General features: G+C 43.0%; 1 protein-coding gene across 1 annotated transcript in view; it reads right to left on the bottom strand.

Moving 5' to 3' along the window:
* PLCE1 (phospholipase C epsilon 1) overlaps window positions 1-24,670 on the bottom strand; it is a 288,266-nt gene that overhangs the window by 148,538 nt on the left and 115,058 nt on the right. Inside the window, 1 exon segment of the mRNA XM_044296488.1 lies at window positions 18,505-18,736. Within this exon segment, the coding sequence (XP_044152423.1) occupies window positions 18,505-18,736 (232 nt within the window).

Raw genomic sequence — 24,670 nt, forward strand, 5'->3', positions numbered from 1 at the left:
CCTATGGGAGTTTCATTATGTTCCTAAAACTATTGCTGTGGTGTCCTTGGACCGTTTAGAAGGCTCAAGGATACCACACCGAGTGGGGGGATCCTTTCAGGCCCCAGAAGCGCAGCTCTCCCAGGGAAAAGCTTTTCAGATGCCATGGTCACAAATGAGCTTGGCATCTGAGGGGTTAAATGTCCGTGAATGGCGTAATCACCCATCACAGACATTAGATCTACTGTTTAAAACGCCATGTTTAAAGACTCAACTTTGGTTAGGTGTTAAAGGAGTGATGTAAGAGTGAAAAAAAGCAACAAATATACTAAACTTATAAAAACAAACAGCATTTACCTCTTCAAGAACCCACCGATTCCAGTGTAGGTTTTTTGTTTTACAGGTTGCCAGCAATGACATGCACTAAGAGGTCACTTGCCATGCTTACTGACAACAACGCTAAGCATCCTGGCCTATTAATCAAAGAGAAAAGTGTGGCTGTAAATTGGTGTTGCCTAGTCACAGTCTCAGTGATTAGTGCAGTACAGGAATAGCAAGTTGTCAGATAGCACTTAAATCCTCCTTACAAGGGCTGACAATCGGGGCAATTATCAGGAAGGAGCATTCTTCACCCCTGATAACTACCCGGTGTAAACTTTTCACCGATCACCCAATGAACGATCGTGAGGGCATTGTTGATGTAGACACCAAAATCATCATTTCTGGGCAGCAGATCGCGCTTTGTCAATAGGGACCTGCTGTCCAGAAACAAAGAATTTTAGTCATCCTGAAATCTGGAGATCCAACCAGTGGTCGCTGGTGAAGAATGGGAGGATCACTTTAGTCAGCCCCATACCATTGCAGTGCCAGGTTCAACTGTTTCAAGGTATGCTGGCCTAACCGAGTAACTTCTCTGGTAATTTTTATTGCTATAGCTTCATAAAAACAGGGTGCAGTACAGTCTGGACTGTTTTATGATGATATAACAATAAAAATGTCAGTTTTATGAAGTGCTTTTGTTGTCTGCTGGTTAGAGATGAGCACATTTTTCAGAAATTCCATTCACTGATTTGCCAAATTTTGTTGAAAAAATTTGGTTTGATCCGAATATATTTGCTGCGAATTTCGTTAAAAATTGTTACTTCCTGGCTGCTGAGAGCCTTTATAGTGGTGTAGAACACTGTGCCGTGCAGTAACACGCATAGGGAGTCTGCTGTGGTAGTGAAATAATACTGTCAGTCAGTATGACATGTAGAAGACAGGCGTCACTCTTAGAATCACTGCACACTTCACTTATTTGGGCAGTCACGGGGCCAAAACTGACCAAATAACTCAAGTAGGAACTCAGCCTTACAGGTCGATGTTAGCGCCAAGAAGAAGCGCACTCCTTTTACACCGTCATCCGCTGATTCCACATTGATGTCAAAATTTTTCCACTAACACACGTCACAAAAGGCTTTAGAACATATAACTGCTCCGCTGAGCAGAAAATATATTTTACTTTTGTCACTAATACACGACAAAAGGGCTGTAATTTTAGCAGTTCACCACACAATGGCTAATAAGCCCCCTTTTACCACTAATACAAGCCCAAAAATTATTTAGAACATATAACTGCGCCGCACAAGGGCAAATAAGACGCAGAAACATTTCCTTGTAATAACCCCCGTTAATGCCTGTTAGTGATGGACGAACATCGGCCGGGACGGTTCGCAAACACAATCGCGCAAACGCGATCAAATGTTTGCGAACCGCAAGTTTGCGGCGGGCCCCATTCACTTTAATGGCAGGCGAACCTGAGAGACCTTCAGCTCATATTTGCAGCCACCAAATACTTAGTAGAAGTGTACAAATAGTCCCACAACATGGACAGTGACATACTAGAGGGGGATCAATGCCAAAAATTCCAACAAAAAATATGTATCTTAATCAGGGGCCATTTTTATGCGTCTTAAAGGGAAGTTTTCTGAAATGTGCCCTGTTGGAGCCTAGAAAATTTTTATTTTAGGCCACAGGATTCCGGGCCTCAAAAATTTGGCATTCACCTGACATAAAAGAAATTCTGATTATGTGGCTCGAAATACATTATGCGGCCAATGGATACAAATGTTACTGTAGGCCACTGGACTACAGACCCCAAACATTAGGCATTCACCGGACAGAAAAGATCAAGTGATTATGTGGCCGGAGGTATATTAAACGGTCAATGGATATCAATTTTAACCTCTTCAGGACACATGACGTACCGGTACGTCATGATGCCCTGGTACTTAAGGACACATGACGTACCGGTACGTCATGTGTTGTTTCGATCACTGCCGCCCGGCTGGCAGTGATCGGAACAAGGTGCCTGCACAAATCATTGAGCAGGCACCTAGGCTAAATGCGCGGGGGGGTCCCGTGACCCCCCCATGTCGGCGATCGCAACAAACCGCAGGTCAATTCAGACCTGCGGTTTGATGCGCTTTTTGCCGTTTCTGATCCCTGCGGTCCCTGACCGCGGGGATCAGAAACTTTACAATGCCCAGAATATATATGTTATTCCTCCCCCTGCACCCCTGAATGATATTATGTGGGCGGGTGGTGCAGGGGGAGGGTTGCGGGCGGTGCGGGCGGTGCGGGAGGCGAGCGGTGCGGCAGGCGGGATCGCGATCCCCCGCCCGCCTCCCATTGCGTAATCGTTGGTGTAGAGTGGGTATACCAGGGTGCCAGCACATTGCTGGCACCCTGGTATAAACGGCTGACATCGTTGATGCGATGTCAGCCGTTTAACCCTTTCCATACAGCGGTCCGTACGGACCGCTGTATGGAAAAGGTTAACAGCGCAGGGAGCTCCCTCCCTCTCCGATCGGGGGGCTGCTGTGCCTTTGCAGCCCCCCGATGGGAGAGGGAGAGAGCCCCCAGACAGCCCCCCGACACCCCAGTCCTTACCCTTCCCCGTCTGCGAAGTTGTGGCAGACGGGGAAGGTTCCCATGGCAACAGGACGCCTGCTCAGGCGTCCTGCTGTCCATGGTGCTGAACAGATCTGTGCTGAAAGCATAGATCTGTTCAGTGTAAGTAAAATACAGTGCAGTACCCTATATAGAGTACAGTACTGTATTATATAGACATCAGACCCACTGGATCTTCAAGAACCAAGTGGGTCTGGGTAAAAAAAAAAGTTAAAAAAAGTGAAAAAAAAGTAAAAATCAAAAAACACATTTATCACTGATTAAAAATGAAAAAAATTAAATTCCCTACACATGTTTGGTATCGCCGCGTCCGTAACGACCTGATCTATAAAACGGTAATGTTACTTTACCCGAACGGTGAACGCCATAAAAATAAAAAATTAAAAACTATGATAAAATAGAAATTTTGCCCACCTTACTTCCCAAAAAAAGGTAATAAAAGTGATCAAAAAAGTCGCATGTACGCCAAAATTGTAACAATCAAACCGTCATCTCATCCCGCAAAAAATGAGACCCTACTTAAGATAATCGCCCAAAAACTGAAAAAACTATGGCTCTTAGACTATGGAAACACTAAAACATCATTTTTTTTGTTTCAAAAATGAAATCATTGTGTAAAACTTACATAAATAAAAAAAAGTATACATATTGGGTATTGCCGCGTCCGTATGGACCGGCTCTATAAAAATATCACATGACCTAACCCCTCAGGTGACCACCGTAAAAAAATAAAAATAAAAATGGTGTAAAAAAAGCAATTTTTGGTCATCTTACATCACAAAAAGTGCAATAGCAAGCGATCAAAAAATCATATGCACCCCAAAATAGTGCCAATCAAACCGTCATCTCATCCCGCAAAAAATGAGACCCTACTCAAGATAATCGCCCAAAAACTGAAACAACTATGGCTCTTAGACTATGTAGACACTAAAACGTTTTTTGTTTTAAAAATGAAATCATTGTGTAAAACTTACATAAATAAAAAAAATTGTATACATATTAGGTATCGCCGCGTCCGTGACAACCTGCTCTATAAAATTACCACATGATCTACCCTGTCAGATAAATGTTGTAAATAACAAAAAAAAAAAACTGTGCCAAAAAGGTATTTCTTGTTACCTTGCCGCACAAAAAGTGTAATATAGAGCAACCAAAAATCATATGTACCCTAAACTAGTACCAACAAAACTGCCACCCTATCCCGTAGTTTCTAAAATGGGGTCACTTTTTTTGAGTTTCTACTCTAGGGGTGCATCAGGGGGGCTTCAAATGGGACATGGTGTCAAAAAACCAGTCCAGCAAAATCTGCCTTCCAAAAACCGTATGGCATTCCTTTCCTTCTGCGCCCCGCCGTGTGCCCGTACAGTGGTTTACGACCACATATGGGGTGTTTCTGTAAACTACAGAATTAGGGCCATGAATAATGAGTTTTGTTTGGCTGTTAACCCTTTCTTTGTAACTGGAAAAAAAATATTAAAATGGAAAATCTGCCAAAAAAGTGAAATTTGGAAATTGTATCTCTATTTTCCATTAAATCTTGTGCAACACCTAAAGGGTTAAAAATGTATGTAAAATCAGTTTTGAATACCTTGAGGGGTGTAGTTTCTTAGATGGGGTCACTTTTATGGAGTTTCTACTCTAGGGGTGCATCAGGGGGCTTCAAATGGGACATGGTGTCAAAAAACCAGTCCAGCAAAATCTGACTTCCAAAAACCAAACGGCGCACCTTTCACTCTACGCCCCGCTGTGTGGCCGTACAGTAGTTTACGGCCACATATGGGGTGTTTATGTAAACGGCAGAGTCAGGGCAATAAAGATACAGTCTTGTTTGGCTGTTAACCCTTGCTTTGTTAGTGGAAAAAATGGGTTAAAATGGAAAATAAGGCAAAAAAATGAAATTTTCAAATTTCATCCCCATTTGCCAATAACTCTTGTGCAACACCTAAAGGGTTAACGACGTATGTAAAATCAGTTTTGAATACCTTGAGGGGTGTAGTTTCTTAGATGGGGTCACTTTTATGGAGTTTCTACTCTAGGGGTGCATCAGGGGGCTTCAAATGGGACATGGTGTAAATAAACCAGTCCATAAAAATCAGCCTTTCAAAAACCAAACGGCGCACCTTTCACTGTACGCCCCGCTGTGTGGCCGTACAGTAGTTTACGGCCACATATTGGGTGTTTCTGTAAACGGCAGAGTCAGGGCAATAAAGATACAGTCTTGTTTGGCTGTTAACCCTTGCTTTGTTAGTGGAAAAAATGGGTGAAAATGGAAAAATAAACAAAAAAATGAAATTCTCAAATTTCATCCCCATTTGCCAATAACTCTTGTGCAACACCTAAAGGGTTAACGACGTATGTAAAATCAGTTTTGAATACCTTGAGGGGTGTAGTTTCTTAGATGGGGTCATTTTTGGGAGTTTTCTATTATCTAAGCCTCACAATATGACTTCAAACCTGAACTGGTCCATAAAAAGTGGGATTTTGAAGATTTCTGAAAATTTTCAAAATTTGCTTCTAAACTTCTAAGCCTTGTAACATCCCCAAAAAATAAAATATCATTCCCAAAATGCTACAAACATGAAGTAGACATATGGGGAATGTCAAATCATCACAATTTTTGGGGGTATTACTATGTATTACAGAAGTAGAGAAACTGAAACTTTGAAATTTGCAAATTTTTGAGATTTTTTGGTAAATTAGGTATTATTTTGTGCAAAAAAAATAATTTTTTTGACTTCATTTTACCAGTGTCATGAAGTACAATATGTGACGAAAAAACAATCTCAGAACGGCCTGGATAAGTCAAAGCGTTTTAAAGTTATCAGCACTTAAAGTGACACTGGTCAGATTTGCAAAAAATGGCCTGGTCCTAAGGTGTAAAAAGGCTGTGTCCCTAAGGGGTTAATACCCAACTGCACTATATAGAAAGTATATAATTGGTATATCACACCCCTGCTTCAATCACTTTTTCTTTTTTTGGTGGGGGGCAACTGGTATATCACACCAGTAGAAATACTTAGTTCCAATAGCGTTTGTCACTATCTGTAGTTGAGGTAACGCAGCTAAATCACAAACCAATGCTGCACTACGAAACTGCACTATATCCGTATTTTTTGCCCTATAAGACACACAGGCCCATAAGATGCACCTAGGTTTTTGAGGAGGAAAATAAGAAAAAAAATATTTTTAACCAAAAAGGTGTGCTTTTGGTGGGTTTGAACTAATGGCGGTCTGTGCATGACACTATTATGGGGTATTTGTGGATGGCACTGTTATGTGGGGGATCTGTGGATGGCATTATGATGGTGGGGGGATCTGTGGATGGCATTATGATGGTGGGGGGGATCTTTGGATGGCATTATGATGGTGGGGGGGATCTTTGGATGGCATTATGATGGAGGGGTCTGTGGATGGCATTATGATGGTGGGGGGGGGGATCTGTGGATGGCATTATGATGTTGGGGGGGATCTGTGGATGGCATTATGATGGTGGGGGGGGATCTGTGGATGGCATTATGATGGGGGGATCTGTGGATGGCACTGTTATGGGGTGGTGGATCTGTGGATGACACTGCTATATGTGTCACCCACAGATCCCCCCATAACAGTCCCATCCACAGATCCCCCCATCATAATGCCATCCACAGACCCCCCTCCATCATTATCCGATTCACAGATTCCTAGGGAGGGACTGTAGTAGGCGGGGAGAGCGGCGGGGCCGTGCAGGCACTGTACTCTGGCCCCGCCGCTCAGTATGTACTGTATTATACGTAGTGTTAATCATCATATCTAAACTGAATAATGATGCGCTCCCCTTGCTCCCCATGCTTACTGTACTTACCGGTACACACGTCACGCTCCTGTAGTAAGCACTAGCAGCTAGCAGGCCGGGCGGCTGTAACTCACTGAGGTCACGTGCCTGCTCCGCCTACTTCATTCTTAAAGTAGGCGGAGCAGGCACATGACCTCAGTGAGTTACGGCCACCCGGCCTGCTAGCTGCTAGTGCTTACTACAGGAGCGTGACATTGTGTACCGGTAAGTACGGTAAGCATGGGGAGCAAGGGGAGCGCATCATTATTCAGTTTAGATATGATGATTAACACTACGTATAATACAGTACATACTGAGCGGCGGGGCCAGAGTACAGTGCGTGCACGGCCCCGCCGCTCTCCCCGCCTACTACAGTCCCTCCTCCCTCCTCACTAATACATCACAGTCTGCAATGCTGCAGCATCGCAGACTGCGATGTAAATTGCCAGCATTCACCCCATAAGACGCACCTTTGAGGGGTGCGTCTTATGGGGCGAAAAACACAGTAGAAAGTATATCATTGGTATATAACACCCCTGCTTCAATCACTTTTTTGATATCATACCAGTAGAAATTATTTGTTCCAATGGCGTTTGTCATTCTGTGCAGCTGCAGTATCACAGCAGGACCGCAGACAAATGCTGCACAATACAAATGCGATATAATATACTTTCTATGTTAGAAAGTATATTATAAGTATATTACACCCCTCAGTAAGTCACACATCGATAGCACACCTATACCAGTCCTTAAAAGGAAGTTTTTTTCTAACACTGTCCCTAGCGCCTGCTGACATCTCTCCCTGCACTAAGTACACTGGTAAATGGCATAATCCAAGATGGCTGCCGCTATTTATAAGGCTGTGACATCACAGGGCTGGCTGCTGATTGGCTGCATGCATGGTATTGTGGGTGATCCTGCCTTCCCGGAGTTTTTTTTTCCGTGTCCTCACACGTGCAGCAGCCATTTTAAGAAAAAATGCAATTTGCTACCACGAAGGCTTCGGTGCAAATCAATTTTTTCCTGAAATTCGGATCGAATTCCACTTTGTCAGCTTCGATTCACTCATCTCTACTGCTGGTGAATGGCCTCCATGCGCCAGATGTCTGGACTGCCATGAGATGAAAATATGCAGTAGCTAAGGTGGTGAGCACCCATCTTGCACTATTTATTTGGCCTAACAGTAACCCTTTGTTAAATACTTTTCCAATATTCAGGTTGCAGAAGCAATTGAAAAATATGTTTACAGAGGTGCGTGAGCATTGAAACTCCTTAAAGAGGCCCTGTCATCAGGATCAATCTTATTAAATCAGGCATACTGCCTGGTAGGGCTCATAATGCTGAATAAACAATATCTTTCTTTTGTCTGTATGCTAAACAGCTGCAGAGATTTCTGCATTTTTATTTAAATACAAATCAGCAAGTTGGAGCACCAGGAGGCAGGGCTGAACTCTTGGAGCACTGCCTTGTTGCACCCCCTGTGCTCTGCACAGTTCTCCCTCCACTTGATTAACAGAGATAGATATCAGCATGCTGAGTGCAGGACTGTGTCCTCGCATGTACATATCATATACTCTATGTACTATAGCTTCACCACATTGAGATATTTTCAGAAAGCTAATCTACATACTTCTGCTTTATTCACTAACACAATTATTGTATTATAAAGACACCAGTAATTAGTGTTAGCTTCTAAGTATAGAAAAACACATTTTCTATATGTGATAATGCTGTAGCTTAGTGATAAGCTCTTTGTTTTGTATGTAGCAATCCCAGCTTTGAATCTTGGAGCGAATTTTTTTTTTTCTTACATATGTAACAATAATAAATGTCTATATCCTTATCATATAGAGAAGAATGTTTTTATAGTTAAAAATCTAATAAATATTGAATTTTTTTTACAATCAAATATTGTGCCTGTGAATAAACCAGTAAAAAGTTTTAGGTTTCTAAGCAAAAAAACACTATTCTTAATGTAGTAAGGCCTTTATAATCAAATATTGTGCTGGTGAATAAAGCACTAATATATATATAATAGCTTTCTAAGCATATTTCAGTGTGGTAAAGTTATAGTACATAGAGTATATGACATGTATATGCTAGGACACAGCTCTGCTCTCACCATACTGATGTCTAGCCCTGTCAATCAAGGGTAGGGCTATCCTCAAAGGATTCAACCCTGCCTCCTGTATGCCTGGTTTAATAGGGTTTATCATGCTGTTGGAGCCTCTTTAATGTTCCCCTACTAATTTAACATCAGAATACAGGTTGGTATTTACAGAAGCTAATAATTTGCCAATGATCCAGTACACACAGGTGATAAATTTAGGAAATATGCAGAATTCCTTGTGGTTTCCCTGTTTCTGTAGTTGCTGCAACTCGTAAAGGGAGCTTTTCCAATACAATGTATGTAGTAGATGCTAGTTTACTGCTATTTATATAACCGTCTTATATTTTAGTGTAGCAATCCATCACTTTGGACGGCAGCTTCTATACTCAGCATGATCATACTGTACATGGGTCCATAGTTTTTTAAACCAATTTTAGAAAATATGAAAATAGTACAACACTTCTTTGTGTTCTCTTCTCCCACGTGTCCCACTTTATCTACAGCACAAAGGAAACGGCCATCAAAAGAATAGGTTGACTACTTTTTTTGTCCCTATTCAAAATGATTCAGCTACTGCACGATAGAAGCACAGATTTTAAGAAAACCAGGACAGCTTAAATAAAGAAACCACGCTATGGTGGCACACACGTGAGCTACTGCGGATTCAAGGCACAACAGTTATCAAGTTTCTAAAAATAGTTCTGCCAAACAATTCTAGAAAAAAAAAAAAAAATGGGTCAGCCAGACGATTATTATTATTATTTTTTTTAAAGGCCTTAAATGGTGTAAAATAATACAATACTAACCTCACCGGTCTCTACTTCCTGGTCTCTCTTGACACACAGGTAGGGCCGGCGCCACCTGTAAGTCGACTTAGGCAGCCGCCTAGGGAGCAATTTAGCAGGGGCCGCCAGAACCGTGCGGTTTAAAAAATAAAAACGTTGATTAAGTGGCCGGCGGCGCCCCTCAGGCTGCGCCGCTGCTCTAGTAAGCAGGGTCGGCGCTTCCATAGAGTCCTTAGGGGCTCCGGCCCGCAACTAACTATAGGCAGGAGTCAGGACTGTGGACAGGGAGATGAGCGATTCCATTGTGGAAGCGCTCATCTCCAGTCATCTCAGGACAGCGATACAGATGGCTGTGCAGCAGGGGAGGGAGAGGTGTGTCCCTTCCCCTTCCTCTTATAGGCTGCAGGCACTAGGCCGGCAGCCTATCAGAGGCCGGCGCAGGCGGCGCGATGATTCGTCATCGCGCCGCCTGAGCCCTGAGCCGTACAGCGTGGGACACAGGCCGGAAGAGGCCTGCATCGCATCGCTGACATGGAGGTAAGTATAATTTTTTTTTGTTGTTGTTGTCAATACTGGTGGCTACTGGGCTGGCACATGATGGGGGCTCTGGATACTGGCTACTGGCACATGATCGGGGGGCCTATGGCTACTGGGACATGATAGGGATAGGGGGCTTATGGCTACTGGGACATGATAGGGGGTGCCCTATGGCTACTGGAACATGATAGGGGGGCCCTATGGCTACTGGAACATGATAGGGGGGCCCTATGGCTACTGGCACATGATAGGGGGGCCCTATGGCTACTGGCACATGATAGGGGGGCCCTATGGCTACTGGCACATGATAGGGGGGGCCCTATGGCTACTGGCACATGATAGGGGGGGCCCTATGGCTACTGGCACATGATAGGGGGGCTTATGGCTACTGGCACATGATAGGGGGGCCTATGGCTACTGGCACATATTGATGGGGGGGCTCAGGCTACTGGCACATGATGGGGGGGGCTCTGGCTACTGGCACATGATATAGGAGGGGGCTCTGGCACATGATATGGGGGGCTCTTGTTACTGACAAATGATGGTGGGGGGGCTCTTATTACTGGCACATGATTGGGGGCATCTATGAGGGCACATTTTACTGGCACATTATTGGTGGGCACTATAGGGGCATCTACTGAGGCCACAAAGAACGGCTATTTTATATGAGGGCTCTGTATAGGGGCATTTTATACTGGGACACATTATTGTGGGTACTATGGGGAAGGTGGGAGAGGAGTACTATGGGGTCATCTACGGGGGCACTAAGAAGGGGTATTTTATACTTACAAATTATGGGGGACACTGAGGGCATCTACTGGGGTACTATATATGGGGCATTTTATACTGGTACATTATGGGGGGCACTAGGAGGGAGGGGGGAGAGGAGCACTATGGGGGCATTTACTGGGGGCACTATATAGGGGTATTTTATACTGGCACAGGGGTTTGCACAAGATGTTTGGCACCTGCTTTACTGAATAATTTTCCACTGATCATTCAGAAGGCTTGATGCAGTGCAACCCTCCAATTTGGAAGCAGTTATCTGGTTTATATGGGGACATTTCTAGGCTACACTCTTTAGTTTGTACTCTTGAGTCTGAGGTTAAAAGGTTTTCCTTGACTCCGAGTGCTGTAAAGCAACCCAACAAGCAACCACCTCTCCCTCAAATACCTCAGAGGAAAAGAGCTGAGTGGGAAACTGTTGGTTCTGGGAGATTGCAAGCTGTGGAGCATAAACATGGTAATTTTGGCCTATCGTTATATAATTCCTATAGTCTACCTTCTGACTTTGAAGGTGACAAAGTTGCTGGTTCAAACAGGGCTCACCATGTGATGGATACTTTGACTTGTAAGAGAAAAATTGTCTTGCAAGAAGTAAAGAATGGCATTAACCAGCCACATGGAGTTGATGGAGTGATCAGGAAGGAAGAGAAGACATCTTCTTGTTGGTGATTCCACCATTAGAGGGGTTGAGTTAGGAGATGCTGGAGTGCAGATGTGTGAAGGAGGTGAGATGTCTTCCAGATTCCACTGTCAATAGGGAGAAGAGGGGCATTGAAAATATAGTCATGTCAGCTATTGAAGATAATGTGTGATCTTGTGTTACATCTTGGCAGAAATGATTTGGCTCATGAAAGTTTGGCTTTCTGTACAAAGGGAATTCCAGAGTTTTAGCCAGAATTGGTGTGGTAAATAGGCCTCCAGGGCAAAGTGTGGATTAAATTTCTCAAATGGCAAAAAATTGAGGTATTGTACGGTAGGTGTGGGTGACTTCAACATGCCTTATGTAGACTGGAATATCTATAGTGCTATCTAATGCGAAGCTGTAGGATAAATGGTACAAACAATGGAAATTGCAGCTCAATGTCCCCAAATGTAAAATAATGCATGTGGGGAAAAGGAACCCTCTATTCTGAGTATCATATTGGCTGTTCTGTGTTAGCCAAGACTTCAGAAGAAAAGGGTCATTTTAGCTTTAAAATGAGTAAGCAAGATTAGCAGGCAGCTGGGAAACAAGTTGTACACTTGGAGGTATAACCAGTAGGAAGAGAGAGATTGTGATCCCACTGTATAGAGTGCTAGTAAGACCATATCTGGAATAATATGTCCAGTTCTGGAGACCCCCACCTATAAAAAGATATAGATAAAATGGAAAAAGTGCAGAGACAGGCTACAAAAATGGTAGAGTGTCTTAAGCATAAAACATACTGTATCAGGATAAACTTGAGGGGCTTTTTTTAAGACCAGCGTTTTAGACTCCAGTCTTAATAACCCTGTGCGCTAGCGGTGGATCCACCAAAGTTATGAAGAGGCACCACATGACTTGGGTTCATCCACATGCCTAAAACAGGCGTAGAAAAAGATAAATGAGACAGGCCTACTGGCCCGTCCGCTTCCCTGCCCACGCCACACCCCCTTTTTTAGACCCAGCGTGAGCGGGGAAAAGTTGCAGATTGTGGCACAAATAACCTTTGCACTGCTCCAGTAATACTCCAAAAATAGGCAATTTATCGTTAGTAAATGACTCCCTTGAGGAATGAAGGGAAAAGGGGTGACATGATGAAACCTTCTAGCATGTTAAAGGCATAAATAAGTCTCAGGAGGAATTTTTTTTTAAAATAAAAACCTCAAAGGGGGGAGATCAGAATCAATGTCAGGAAATATTTTTACATCAAAAGAGTAGTTCAGGCTTGAACTAAACTATCAGCAGAAGTGGTTGGGAAATTGACAGTAAGAGAACTTAAACATGGTTGGGATGAACACATGTTCATCCAAAGATAAATAATAATATAAGGGCAGACTAGATGGACCTTGTGGTCTTTTTCTGCTGTCAACCTATGTTTCTTTTCCAAACAATATTTCAAACTAAATTGGTACAATAACATAAATGGAACAGTTCTCCAAAGTCCCTGAATGTGTCTAGTGGTGCCTTCCACTCATAATTAGTTCAATGGCATCACCATGGCTCTCTAAGGAAGGCTATGTGACCGTACATACATGACCATAAAGATGCAAAGCAAAATTGTGATGTTTTGTATTTTATGTACCCATTAGGCTGAGTTCACACGAGCGTGACAGATTAGGTCCGGATGCGTTCAGGGTGCGTTCAGTTAAACTCGCACCATTTTGCAAGCAAGTTCAGTCAGTTTTGGCTGCAATTGCGTTTAGTTGTTCAGTTTTTTCCGCGCGGGTGCAATGCGTTTTGATGCGTTTTTCACGTGCGTGATAAAAAACTGAAGGTTTACAAACAACATCTCCTAGCAACCATCAGTGAAAAACGCATTGCATCCGCACTTGCTTGCAGATGCAATGCGTTATTAACGCAGCCCCATTCACTTCTATGGAGCCAGGGCTGCGTGAAAAACGCAGAATATAGAACATGCTGCGATTTTAAAGCATTGCAGAAGTGATGCATGAAAAAAAACGCTCATGTGCACAGCCCCATTGAAATGAATGGGTCAGGATTCAGTGCAGGTGCAATGCGTTCACCTACTGCATTGCACCCGCGCGGAAATCTCGCCCGTGTGAACGCAGCCTTAGAAATAAGGCCTCATGCACAGGACCGTGTGCTTTGTGGTTCGCAAACCAGCCGTGTGCATCCTGTACGTTCTCATCCCGCATTATTGTTACAATGCCTATTCTTGTCTGGAAAACAGACAAGAAAAGGACCTGTTCAATTTTTATTGCCGGACGGACATAGAATCGCATGGATGTGGACAACACACAAATAACATTTGTGTGCTGTCTACATTTTTTGTGGCCCCATGGAAATGAATGGGTCCACATGCAATCTGCAAAAAATGCAGATCAACTTAGACCGAAAAAACTGTCTTGAGCATGAGGCCCGATAATGTGGGGTCAGAGTAAGAAAGAGGTCACATTTGCAGTAAATACGTAACTGCAGCACTAGTTTTGAGACTATAACTGAAAAGCCAAGGACACCACTTATCCTGCTGTAGACTTCTGATCATGCATAATCACCATGTGTAGCTTACTTGGGTAAGTACTTGGACAACTTTTAAAAACCTTTACACAAATCCGTAAAATGTGACCTAAAGAAAAGGATTACCAAAGATTATCTTGGAAACTATGCTAATACAATATTTGGAACACATAACAAAACATCCTTGTAAATTGCTCAAGATAAAACCAATAAATCACACCGTACAAAACATCCTTGTAAATTGGTCCAGAAAAAAATATATTTTTAGTGTCCAAGTCCCAAATATGCATAGTAGGATATGTGGTGCTTAGCGCTTTTAGGCTTCAAGCCTCAGTAGACACTTCTATATTTCTATATTTTTAGCCAGTGCTGGGATACTCTATATATTTTTTAGAATGGAGGAAAGTAGGTGCCCTACATGGAGTTCCTCTTGATGTAATGCATTTATATAAACTTTTGATATACTTAATAGGGTTGGCCAGTTTCATATATTGATGACCTATCTTCTGGATACGCCGTCAATATCAGATCAGCGGGGGTCAGACTCCCGGCACCCTCGACAGTCTGCTGTTTGAAGAGAGTCAAATCCCTGCCGATCTGAGATTGATGCCCTATCCTGAGAATAGGTCATCAATATAGGAAACCGGCCAACCCCTTTAAAAGGAGGCTTTCAGTTGATTTCTGTTGTCCAAACTGAGAGCATATGATGTGATAGGGTAGGATAACCAATGCCAAAAGGAATGAATAGAGCAGAAAGGTAAATGCTCCCATCACGATGGTAACTTGGGACTCTCGTTCTTGGATTGGTGGGGGTCCCAGCGGTCAGATTCACACCGATCAGTTAGTTAACCTTATCCTATGATTATGCAGTGCACCGGCCGGCAGGAGAAGTGTGGTGGTTGCTAGAACAATGAGAGTTATTATAGTTCTCACAGTGGCTAATCCTTCTCTCCATCTCTTCCTCCAGGCCATGAGTGCAGTGAGTGGAGGGGCGTAACCCTTCTTTCCCACGGGGCACACCTTGGACTTTTGGGAGCTCCTGCCTGGTGTTCGTTGATGTTAGGTGGCTAAGCAGCAGGGTTCAAAGCAGGAGCACAGGCATAGGACTGGCAGATGATGGAGGCAATGACCAAGCCCATTTGGTTAGAATAAATAAAGTCTCTCTTTAGTGAACAGATCATAGAGGTTTCAGTACAAATGTAAGGAGTAGGCACAGTTCTGAGGTATATAATAGAGTAGGTTTTCCAAGAGGCTGTTTATAGTAGTTAACTTTAATGATTGTCCTCCCTGAGTCTCTCTCTGTGCACCATACAATCTTCCCAATTAACTAAATGCATGTAATTACTTTCATTATACTTTCTGCAGTTCCCAGTAGCAGGAGACAGTCATAGATAGGACAGCCAGTCCGTCTCACAAGTTTGGTTGGCGCTGGAGGCAACTGACTCTTTCCACATGCAGTAAAGCCTTTCCATAAATGTGCATTTACCTTACTGTCTCAGTCCAGCAGACTTCATTTGGTTCTGAACCTTCTGGAAATATTCAGTACTTTCTTCCCTCAGGGAATAATTCTTTTTGGCAGCTTTCCATTCTCAGGAATGGTGTTTTCCTGGATACGGCTTTTATTTTGGCCTACTTTTCAACAGGACACACAAAACAGGTCCTGTCTCTTGCCTGTTCAGCAGCAGACTCTCTACTCATTAACCAGAGGAAAATGGGGCCAGCCCACTACATGGCAACTGTGGCTAACGACTGCCAATTAACTCTTTGCTACTAATATGGAATCTTTTTGGAAACATAGTGCATAGATCATTTCAGTAAACATTTTAACAGATTGCAGACTGTAAACCATGGTATTAACCCATGGGTCACTGTAAATAGAGGATAACTTTTATAATTAGTGCAACCCCTTTAATATTGCTGGCATGGAATTCAACCTTGCAAGAACCAGGTACCACCATGTTCTGGCTAGTGAGGCCCCAGTAGGAAAGTCTTTAAGAAACCCTGGTCTAGTAAACATCTTGTCTACCATGAGTATGCACATTTATATATACAATAGTTCTATATCCATCTGATTAGATGCACTCATTCTGCCACAATTTGTGTTATTTATATATTATTTGTACATAATAAAATGTGATTTATGCACATAATAAAATTCATAGGTGGCAGTCATATATTACGGGGGTTATCTAGGACTATCCTTAGTATTTCATATTGGTGTAGTTCCAACACCAGACACCGCGTGGTACAGCTCCATACACTGGCTAGTGGCTGTGAGTGGTACTGCAGTGCTGTTCCCATTCACTTATTTACTACATCTTTACATGTTTTTTATGAATATGCTGTCTAACAGAAAATCGCCAAATCTCTAAATCTAAAGCTTTGTAGATACATATAAAGAATTATGAAACAGGAAAGACTCAAGTGCATTCTTGTACTAATGGGATGCCAGGAAATAATTTGGAATGTTGGCAAGGAGAAAATGACCTCACTGTAAACAAACAGTGCATCAAGGGTCACGAGGCTCGCCCCCATCAGAAGTGCTTTTTTGAATTTCCCTTACTATGATTTGTTACTATTGCACTCAAAATGTGACATCACAAGAGTTCACAAAAGAATACTGGAAAATTATTACTTTAAATTCTGCAATACAAACTCAGACTGAGCTGCAATGTTGTGTTAAATAGTTACTTGAATGTATTAAAGAGGACCTGTCATCTCCCCTGACGTGTGTTTAGCAACTACTTGCATTCCCCATGTAACAATAATTCTGGAACATCTTTTCATCTGCTTTTCCTTCTTTTCCACATCATCTAATATCAATGAGAATATGTCAAGAACATTCAGCTCCTCCTCTCTCTGCATCTTGCTGACTTTTCTAGGACATGGACACTTTGAAGGATGATTTGGAAGAAGTAAAGCCAGCAAAAGATGTGCAGCCACAATTTTATGAAAAACTGACTTATTACTACAAAGTGCGAGGAAATTCGGATTAGTTGCGAATCAAAGTTTTTCTAAACTTCGGACTGAATTCCACTTTGAATGCTTTGCTTCGCTCAACACTAATTATAATCTCTAGAAGGAATAATAGAGTAATGTCACAAAATTGTTTTTATGTGAAAGTAGTTAATAAACCAGACATGTCAGGAGAGGTGCCTGGTCCCAGGGGCGTAGCTATAGGGGGTGAAGAGGTAGCAGTCGCTACCGGGCCCAGGAGCCTGAGGGGGCCCAAAGACCCTTAAGCCGCATAAGAAGATACTGGTATTATAGAAAGGGCATACTGGTCAAGTTACACCTCATGGTGGAAAGTATGGGTTAGGTCAAGAATCTGGCACGGGGGGTACTGTTTCAATTTTTGGCCCAAGTAGCACGAAGGCTATGTGCTTCCCTGCCCCTGGCCACAAAACACTGAGGGAAGGGGTCCACCTGAACTCTTGCACCAGGGCCCATGAGCCTTTAGCTATGCCCCTGCCTGGTCCTCTTTAAAGGCTATGGAAACCTTTGAGGCAATTTTGTTTATATGATTGCATTTTCACTCATTTTGGGCAAAAAAATAATGTTTTCAATTGCTATTTAGTAAAAAGTTTCAGCTGTTTTTGAAATACAGGAGTTAAAAATCAGTCTGTTTGCAAAATATCACTTCTCGGTGCCATCAGCTGATAGGTTATCCCTGCTTAAATTTAAAGCCATGCTCTTATCAGTTTGATAAGAGTTTAGATACATATAATGAGTGTTTATGAGGTCAGAGATAAGGCTTCATATGAGCCATAAGCTGAAGGGACTGAGAAGTGATACTCTGCAAACAGACTGATTTTTAACCCCTGGGTCTAAAAAATGGCTGAAAATTTTTAATAAAGACCAACTGAAAAAATGATATTTAGCCCAAAATGAGTAAAATGCAATCATAAAAAAAATTCCCTGAAGGTGTACATAGCTTTACAGGACAGGGCGCAGAAAACAAAAACAAAAAAAACAACTATATTTTAATATATGATATACAGCATAGTCCCTAAAATTGTTTTGGGTCTGAGAGAGAAGCAAATGAACAAACTAGAATAAAACCCCCATTCATGAATAAAAAGGACCTATGAGAAGTCTATGTAACATGGAGAGGAGGTAAATTATATAGCAGAGCTCACATCATGTTTTTGAGTCATTACTTTTCATTTCTAACCATGGAATTTTGTAAGCGCAAGCTAACTATCCACCAAAGCCAAAGTCGCCAAAAGGAAGCACAGTATCATTACTTCCTTCATGTTGTATTTCCTCTTCCTTTTGAATTTATTTCTGGCTTTGGCTCCAAAATCTGCATGAAAATCTGCCACAAAAAACAGCATTTTTTCCAAAACCGCCATTAAAGTATTACTAGCTGCAGCAAAGTTACCTTTCAGTATTGTTCTTCCAGTTGTCCCACTGAACAAAGGTCCACTTCTCGCACCCAACAATGCTGTAGCTTCCAGCAAGGCACCACTTATGTACTGAGAAATGGAAGTCCTTTGCAAAGTTGCATAAAATCCAGCATTTTGCTTTTCATGTAGGACAGAGATCAATGGTTTTTCGAGCAGGCATACAGACAAATCCAAATGGTCCTCTTCCCCATGACCTTCACTGCAAACCTGGAATTAAAAGAGCCGTTTGTCACAACCACCTTCTAGCCAGATAATACAATTATATCTTTGACCCATCTTGGTCACATCATACTTCTTAATGGACGTGCACAAGCAAAGCAGAAATGGAGTTCTGACCTGCTGTATTGGACAATGAATACTTGTTTGAAAGGACTGTCGCAGCTGCGGGAGAGGAGTGAGTGGTGCACTTGTGACTTTCACCTGGTTGCTTTTGCGTATTTAGGGGGTCATTCACTATACTGAAATATGCCTAAATTAGGTGTAATATAGCCCCTCACATACAGCCACAGAGATACATATGGTATGTAATGACCCTACAATTTCCTTCTCCACTGTCTGGAGCCAGGCATGCTCAACCTGCGGCCTTCAAGCTGTTGCAAAACTACAACTCCCAGCAAGCCCAAACAGCTTACAGCTATCAGCCTACAGCAGGGCATGGTGGGAGTTGTAGTTTTACAACAGCTGGAGGGCCACAGCTTGAGCATCCCTGGTCTAGAGTGAGATATGGCTACATATTTCTATGAATTTAGAAGTAGGGATGAAAGAAATGTGAGGAGGGGAACAGGGAAGCTACTGCTATATGTTAAGCTAGGGCTACATGGTGACAGTGGTCGCTCACACCTGTGGCGGCCAGGATAGCTGGATATCGGTGATCCCACAGTAATGAATGGTATCGCCGCGGCAGTTGCAAGAAATCCAGCTGTGTTGGTTTTCTTGCGACTGCTGCAGTGATCCCACGCATTTCTACCTCATGCTACTCAGCGATCCTGGCCGTGACAGGTGTCACTGTGTAGCTCTTGCCTAAGTCAACCTCTGATTGAAGAAGAAAGTGGATCAGAAGGATATACAGCAGGGGGTGCTACCAGAGGGGAAACTGTAATGTACATTAAAAAAAAACAACAAAAAAAAAATGTTTTATTGCATGTATGCTTCAATAATGCTTTATTTGAAATGCGCTATTTATTACATGGTGATACTTTTCGCGGTATAATCCTTTTTAATTTCCCTGCTTGACCATCATTAACACTACATGGAGCAGATGTTCCGTCCTGACAATTTCTTGCTCGTCAGTGGAGGGGAAAGCTGCAGTTGCATGCAGCGATCTCCTCCACAGTATAGGGAGGAGCGACCGCTAATGTCATCGCTCGTCTCCATACAGAATCATTGTTTGCCGACAGCAGGGTGTGATTAGACAAAGATTTAGGAGACTGCACCAATGATCTATAGCATTCCACTCATTTATCGGGTAATCGGCGGCACCTTTACAACGGCAGATCATTGTTAATGAACGTTCGTACGAGGGCTTGTTAGCAATAATGAACCCGAACATTGGGAAATATAAAGGTGCCTTAAGTAGAAGATCCTTTTATTCTATATTCTAGATACATACTGCCATATAAATAACACAAAAGCTGGCCATACACATTAGATCAGAGTTGGCCAATCCAAATTCGGTGGGACTGGCTGACCATCTAATGTATATAGATGTCGCCCCACTCTTTCACAATGGCAGTTGTCAGGGAAGAGAAGGATCGGAAAGTTGGATTTCAACATGCCCAATCATTTTGTTGATAAGCTACCACAGCGTGTGTCTGGCAGTCGCTTTCTTACCTCTCCCATTGCAGAACACATACACACTTGGCCGAAACGGGAGAGAGAGAGAGAGAGAGAGAGACAGCTGTCAAACGAATGTGTCTATCTAGCCAAACTGTTTTACAATGTAGATAACATTTATTACTTCAACTCCCTCAAAGCAATCCTGAAGTTGTGTCAGCCTGACCGGGGTAAGAACACAAAAGACAGTTACCAATAGAGCTACGGTGAATTTGGCTCTGCTGACCACTTTAGAGATGAAATGTTTTATTTTTCTGGCTTCTGATAACATCGAAATAAAAGACATCAGTTAAGCGTTTCCACATATTAAAGATTATAGAAACCAAGCTGATTGAATTAGGTTGTTGAATAGTCCTGAAACCTTTGACGCAGGTTTACGAGGGACTTTATGTGGCTTTTGTGGGATGCACTACCTTACCTGTAGAATACAGCACCAGTCAGATGTTACATGCAAGACATGGATTTCCTTCCCATTAACTAGTTTGACCCTAACCCTATGGATTTTGAACTAGACTGTCCGGTTTTTCTGCATTTTTTAAGGGGCTTAAAAGAAAAACAAAGCAGCTTTCTTCCACAAACAGTGCCACACCTGGCCACAAGTTGTGTGTGATATTGAAGCTCAGCACCATCCCCTTCTATGGAGGTTAGCTGCATCATCTGACAGTTGTGGACCTGTTTCTGTAAGAGATCAGCCATGTTTCTTTAATGCTCTGCAGCACCTTTAAAGGGAACCCTTTCACCGGGATTTTGAGTATAGAGCTGAGGACATGGATTGCTAGCACATCCACAATACCCAATCCCCATAGCTCTGTGTGCTTTTACTGTGTAAAAAAAAAAACTATTTGATACATATGCAAATTAACCTGAGATGAGTCCTGTATGTGAGAAGAGTCAGGGACAGGACTCATCTCAGGTAATTTGCATATGTATCAAATAGTTTTTTTACACAATAAAAGCACACAGAGCTATGGGGACTGGGTATTGCGGATGTGCTAGCGGCCATCTAGCAACCCATGTCCTCAGCTCTATACCCAAAATCCCGGTGACAGGTTCCCTTTAAATTGCACATAGCATTCCTTTGTAAATCTTGCCTTTGTTGAAATAGGACACCCCCACAACACACACACTGCACCCCCAAATGCCCGGGCCCCTCACACAGATTGTACTAACCTCACTCCCGGGCGCCCGCGTCGCTTCCGATGCCTGCACGGCCGCCACTGCATCTCCCTGTTCCGTGGATGAAAACATCTGGTGACGGGGGGGGGGGGGTTGGTAGTCACGCGATAGCAGACCGTGACAGAAACTAGCCTCCCTAGCGTCACCCGCGATTCTAGGGAGGCGCGTCCCTGTCGCGGCCTGCTATTGGCTGCCCCCTATGTTTTTATCCGTGCGACAGGGAGATGCTGCGGCGGCCGTGCGAGCATCAGAAGCGATGTGGGTGCCGGGGAGCGAGGTAAGTACTATCTTCTCTCTCTGTGTTTCATATGATTATTCGCTACATTCCGTGTAGTTTGCTCTTGTGGTGCATGTGGACCGCGCCGACATCCTCCATTGTATGCATATTTTGCTGGGGTTAGTCGATTACTGCGGTCCACATGCGGTCGGGCTGCTCCCCCAATGATAGACACGCCACAGTGTCAGGGGCTGAGCAGCTCCTCCAGAATTGCCACTATATTTCTGTGTTTTTTTTCTTGTTAGATTTGAGTGCGTTTGCCTTTAGCTGGCATTCTAACACTCCTTTGCACCTGGTAACCTCCATCACATGGTCTGGTGTGGGTGTGGCTCGCGGCCTGGCTTCATTCACAGTGTACCACCACAGTATTCATGCTGGGCGTTTGTGTGGAAGCTTGGCTGTGAGCTGAATTATATCATCCCCAGACCGTGTTCACACCATAGTTAGAGCAGTGGTTAGGACCCTCTGCCATGCTGAGTGACCGTGACGTGGTGCATGATGGGCTCCGGTATTTTCCTGATAGGAATATATTGGCGAAAGTCTCAGCTTCCAATACCTGCATTTATGACTTGCCAGTATAGTCAGTGGTATATCTGTTTGGTGCATTCTCTGTCTGTGTTTCATATAAGTACTATCTGTGTGAGGGGGCACGGGCATTTATGGGGGCATTATATAGGGGTTGGATAACCCATTTAAATTCAGTATATTGTTGTAATCTTTAATACTTAAAATGTGAAGCAAGCAGGGAAAGGCTATGGCTTTTGAGCCTTGAGATATTCTCATAGCCGAGCCTTGAGTAACACTCTGGGACGTTGAGGCATTAAGAGCTCAATGGACCAGCGAGACTGTTCAGTAATACAATTATACTTGGAGATATTAGTGCTCCCGCTGAGCGCTCATTCATTAGTTTTATCATTATATACATGCCTGATCCTCAGCACATTTACTCATTTAAAAAGATTAAAATGTATCAGCATAAAAAGAAGTGTTCTTATAATAATAATAACGACATGAATATTCTATTGGGCTTCCTCAATACTTTGTTCTTTCAGCTCTGAAACTGTGAAATACAGAATGAAATGCAACAGCGAATCTACAATTCATAGATTGTAATTATTCTCTAGAACCAGATGGTTTGGAGGCAGCCGAGCTCTGCTCGAAAAAACGAAACAAAAACAAAAAAAGGAGGAGCGCGTTCCCCTCTGCCTGGTCACATGGGAGTGATGGCTGCCTCCGTACACAGCGGATGTTCTCATCTAAGAGGGAAGGGGAATGATTGCCTAATAAACAAGCCAGGGTCATAAATGTGAGTCTGGACTAGGATCATTATTTACCCAGCGCTGTTGTTACCCTTCGGACCTTAACCCCTTAGTGGCCAGCCTGTTTTGCACCTTAATGACCAAGCATTTTAATTTTTTTTCATCATCTCCTTCCAAGAGCTATGATTTTTATATTTTTCCGTCGATATAGCCATATGAGGGCTTGTTTTTTGAGGGACAAGTTGTCGTTTTTGGGGAATGCAAAACGTAGTAATTAAAATAACTTTTATCAAATCTTTCTGGAGGGGATGGAAAAAGACAGCAATACCGCCATTGATAATAAAAAGGGGTCTGCTTTTTTTCTCCTAGTAATAGAACCACATTTGTCCATATGTTGGATCTGGTATTGCAGCTAAGGCTACTTTCACACTCGCATTTTGGGCAGATCCATCATGGATCTGCAAAAACGGATCAATTACAATAATATAACCGCATGCATCCATCATGAACGGATCCGATTGTATTATCTGTAACATAGCCAAGACGGATCCGTCATGAACTCCATTGAAAGTCAATAGGAGACGGAACCGCCAGATTATGTCAGAGAAAACGTATCATCGACATTGACTTACATTGTGTGCCAGGATGGATCAGTTTGGCTCAGTTTCGTCAAGCGGACAGCAAAACGCTGCAAGCAGAGTTTTAGTGTCCGCCTCCAGAGCGGAATGGAGACGGAACGGAGGCAAACTGATGTATTCTGAGCGGATCCTTTTCCATTCACAATGCATTAGAGCAAAACTGATCCGTTTTGGATGATTGTAAGAGCCCTGAACGGATCTCACAAACGGAAAGCCAAAACACGAGTGTGAAAGTAGCCTAAGCTCTATGCACTTGAGTTACAGCACAATACCACACATCGTCGAAGGACAAGAGTGGGAAATAAAAATAAAACCTTTTCTAATCCTGATAACCCCTTTATTTTAGAGACATAATTCTAACAATGAGCATCACAGTAGCTCAGGGGTTAGCACTGGTGCCTTGTAGCGTTGAGGACCTTGGTTTATATCCGACCAAGGACAACATCTACATGGAGTTTGTATGTTCTCCCCATGTTTACATGGATCCTCTGGTTTCTTCCCATATACCAAAGACATACTGATAGGGGATCTGGATTATTTGCTCCACTGGGGACAGTGAGTGATGAGCGAACTTCAGTTTTTCAAGTTCGGGTATGTGCCGAATTGCATTATGGATTCCATTACCACGGACTGTAACGCAATTCCGTGATGGAATGCATAACAGAATGCCTTTAGAGGCATTCTGTTATGCATTCAGTCATAATAGAAGTCTATGGCCTGCATAATGGATCCGTCCTCAGATCTATCAGTCCTCTCATGCATAATGGAAACTGGATCCGTTATGCTGGCCGTAGACTTCTATTATGACGGAATGCATCTAAAGGCATTCCGTCATGGAATTGCATTATGGTCCGTGGTAACTAGAGTTGAGCGAACCCGAACTGTTCGTACCAAAATTTGCGAGTTCGGGTACCCGGACCTGAACCCGGACTTTTTCACTGAAGTTCGGGTTCGGTGT

Source organism: Bufo gargarizans, chromosome 6 (assembly GCF_014858855.1).
Source record: "Bufo gargarizans isolate SCDJY-AF-19 chromosome 6, ASM1485885v1, whole genome shotgun sequence".
Classification (NCBI taxonomy): domain Eukaryota; kingdom Metazoa; phylum Chordata; class Amphibia; order Anura; family Bufonidae; genus Bufo; species Bufo gargarizans.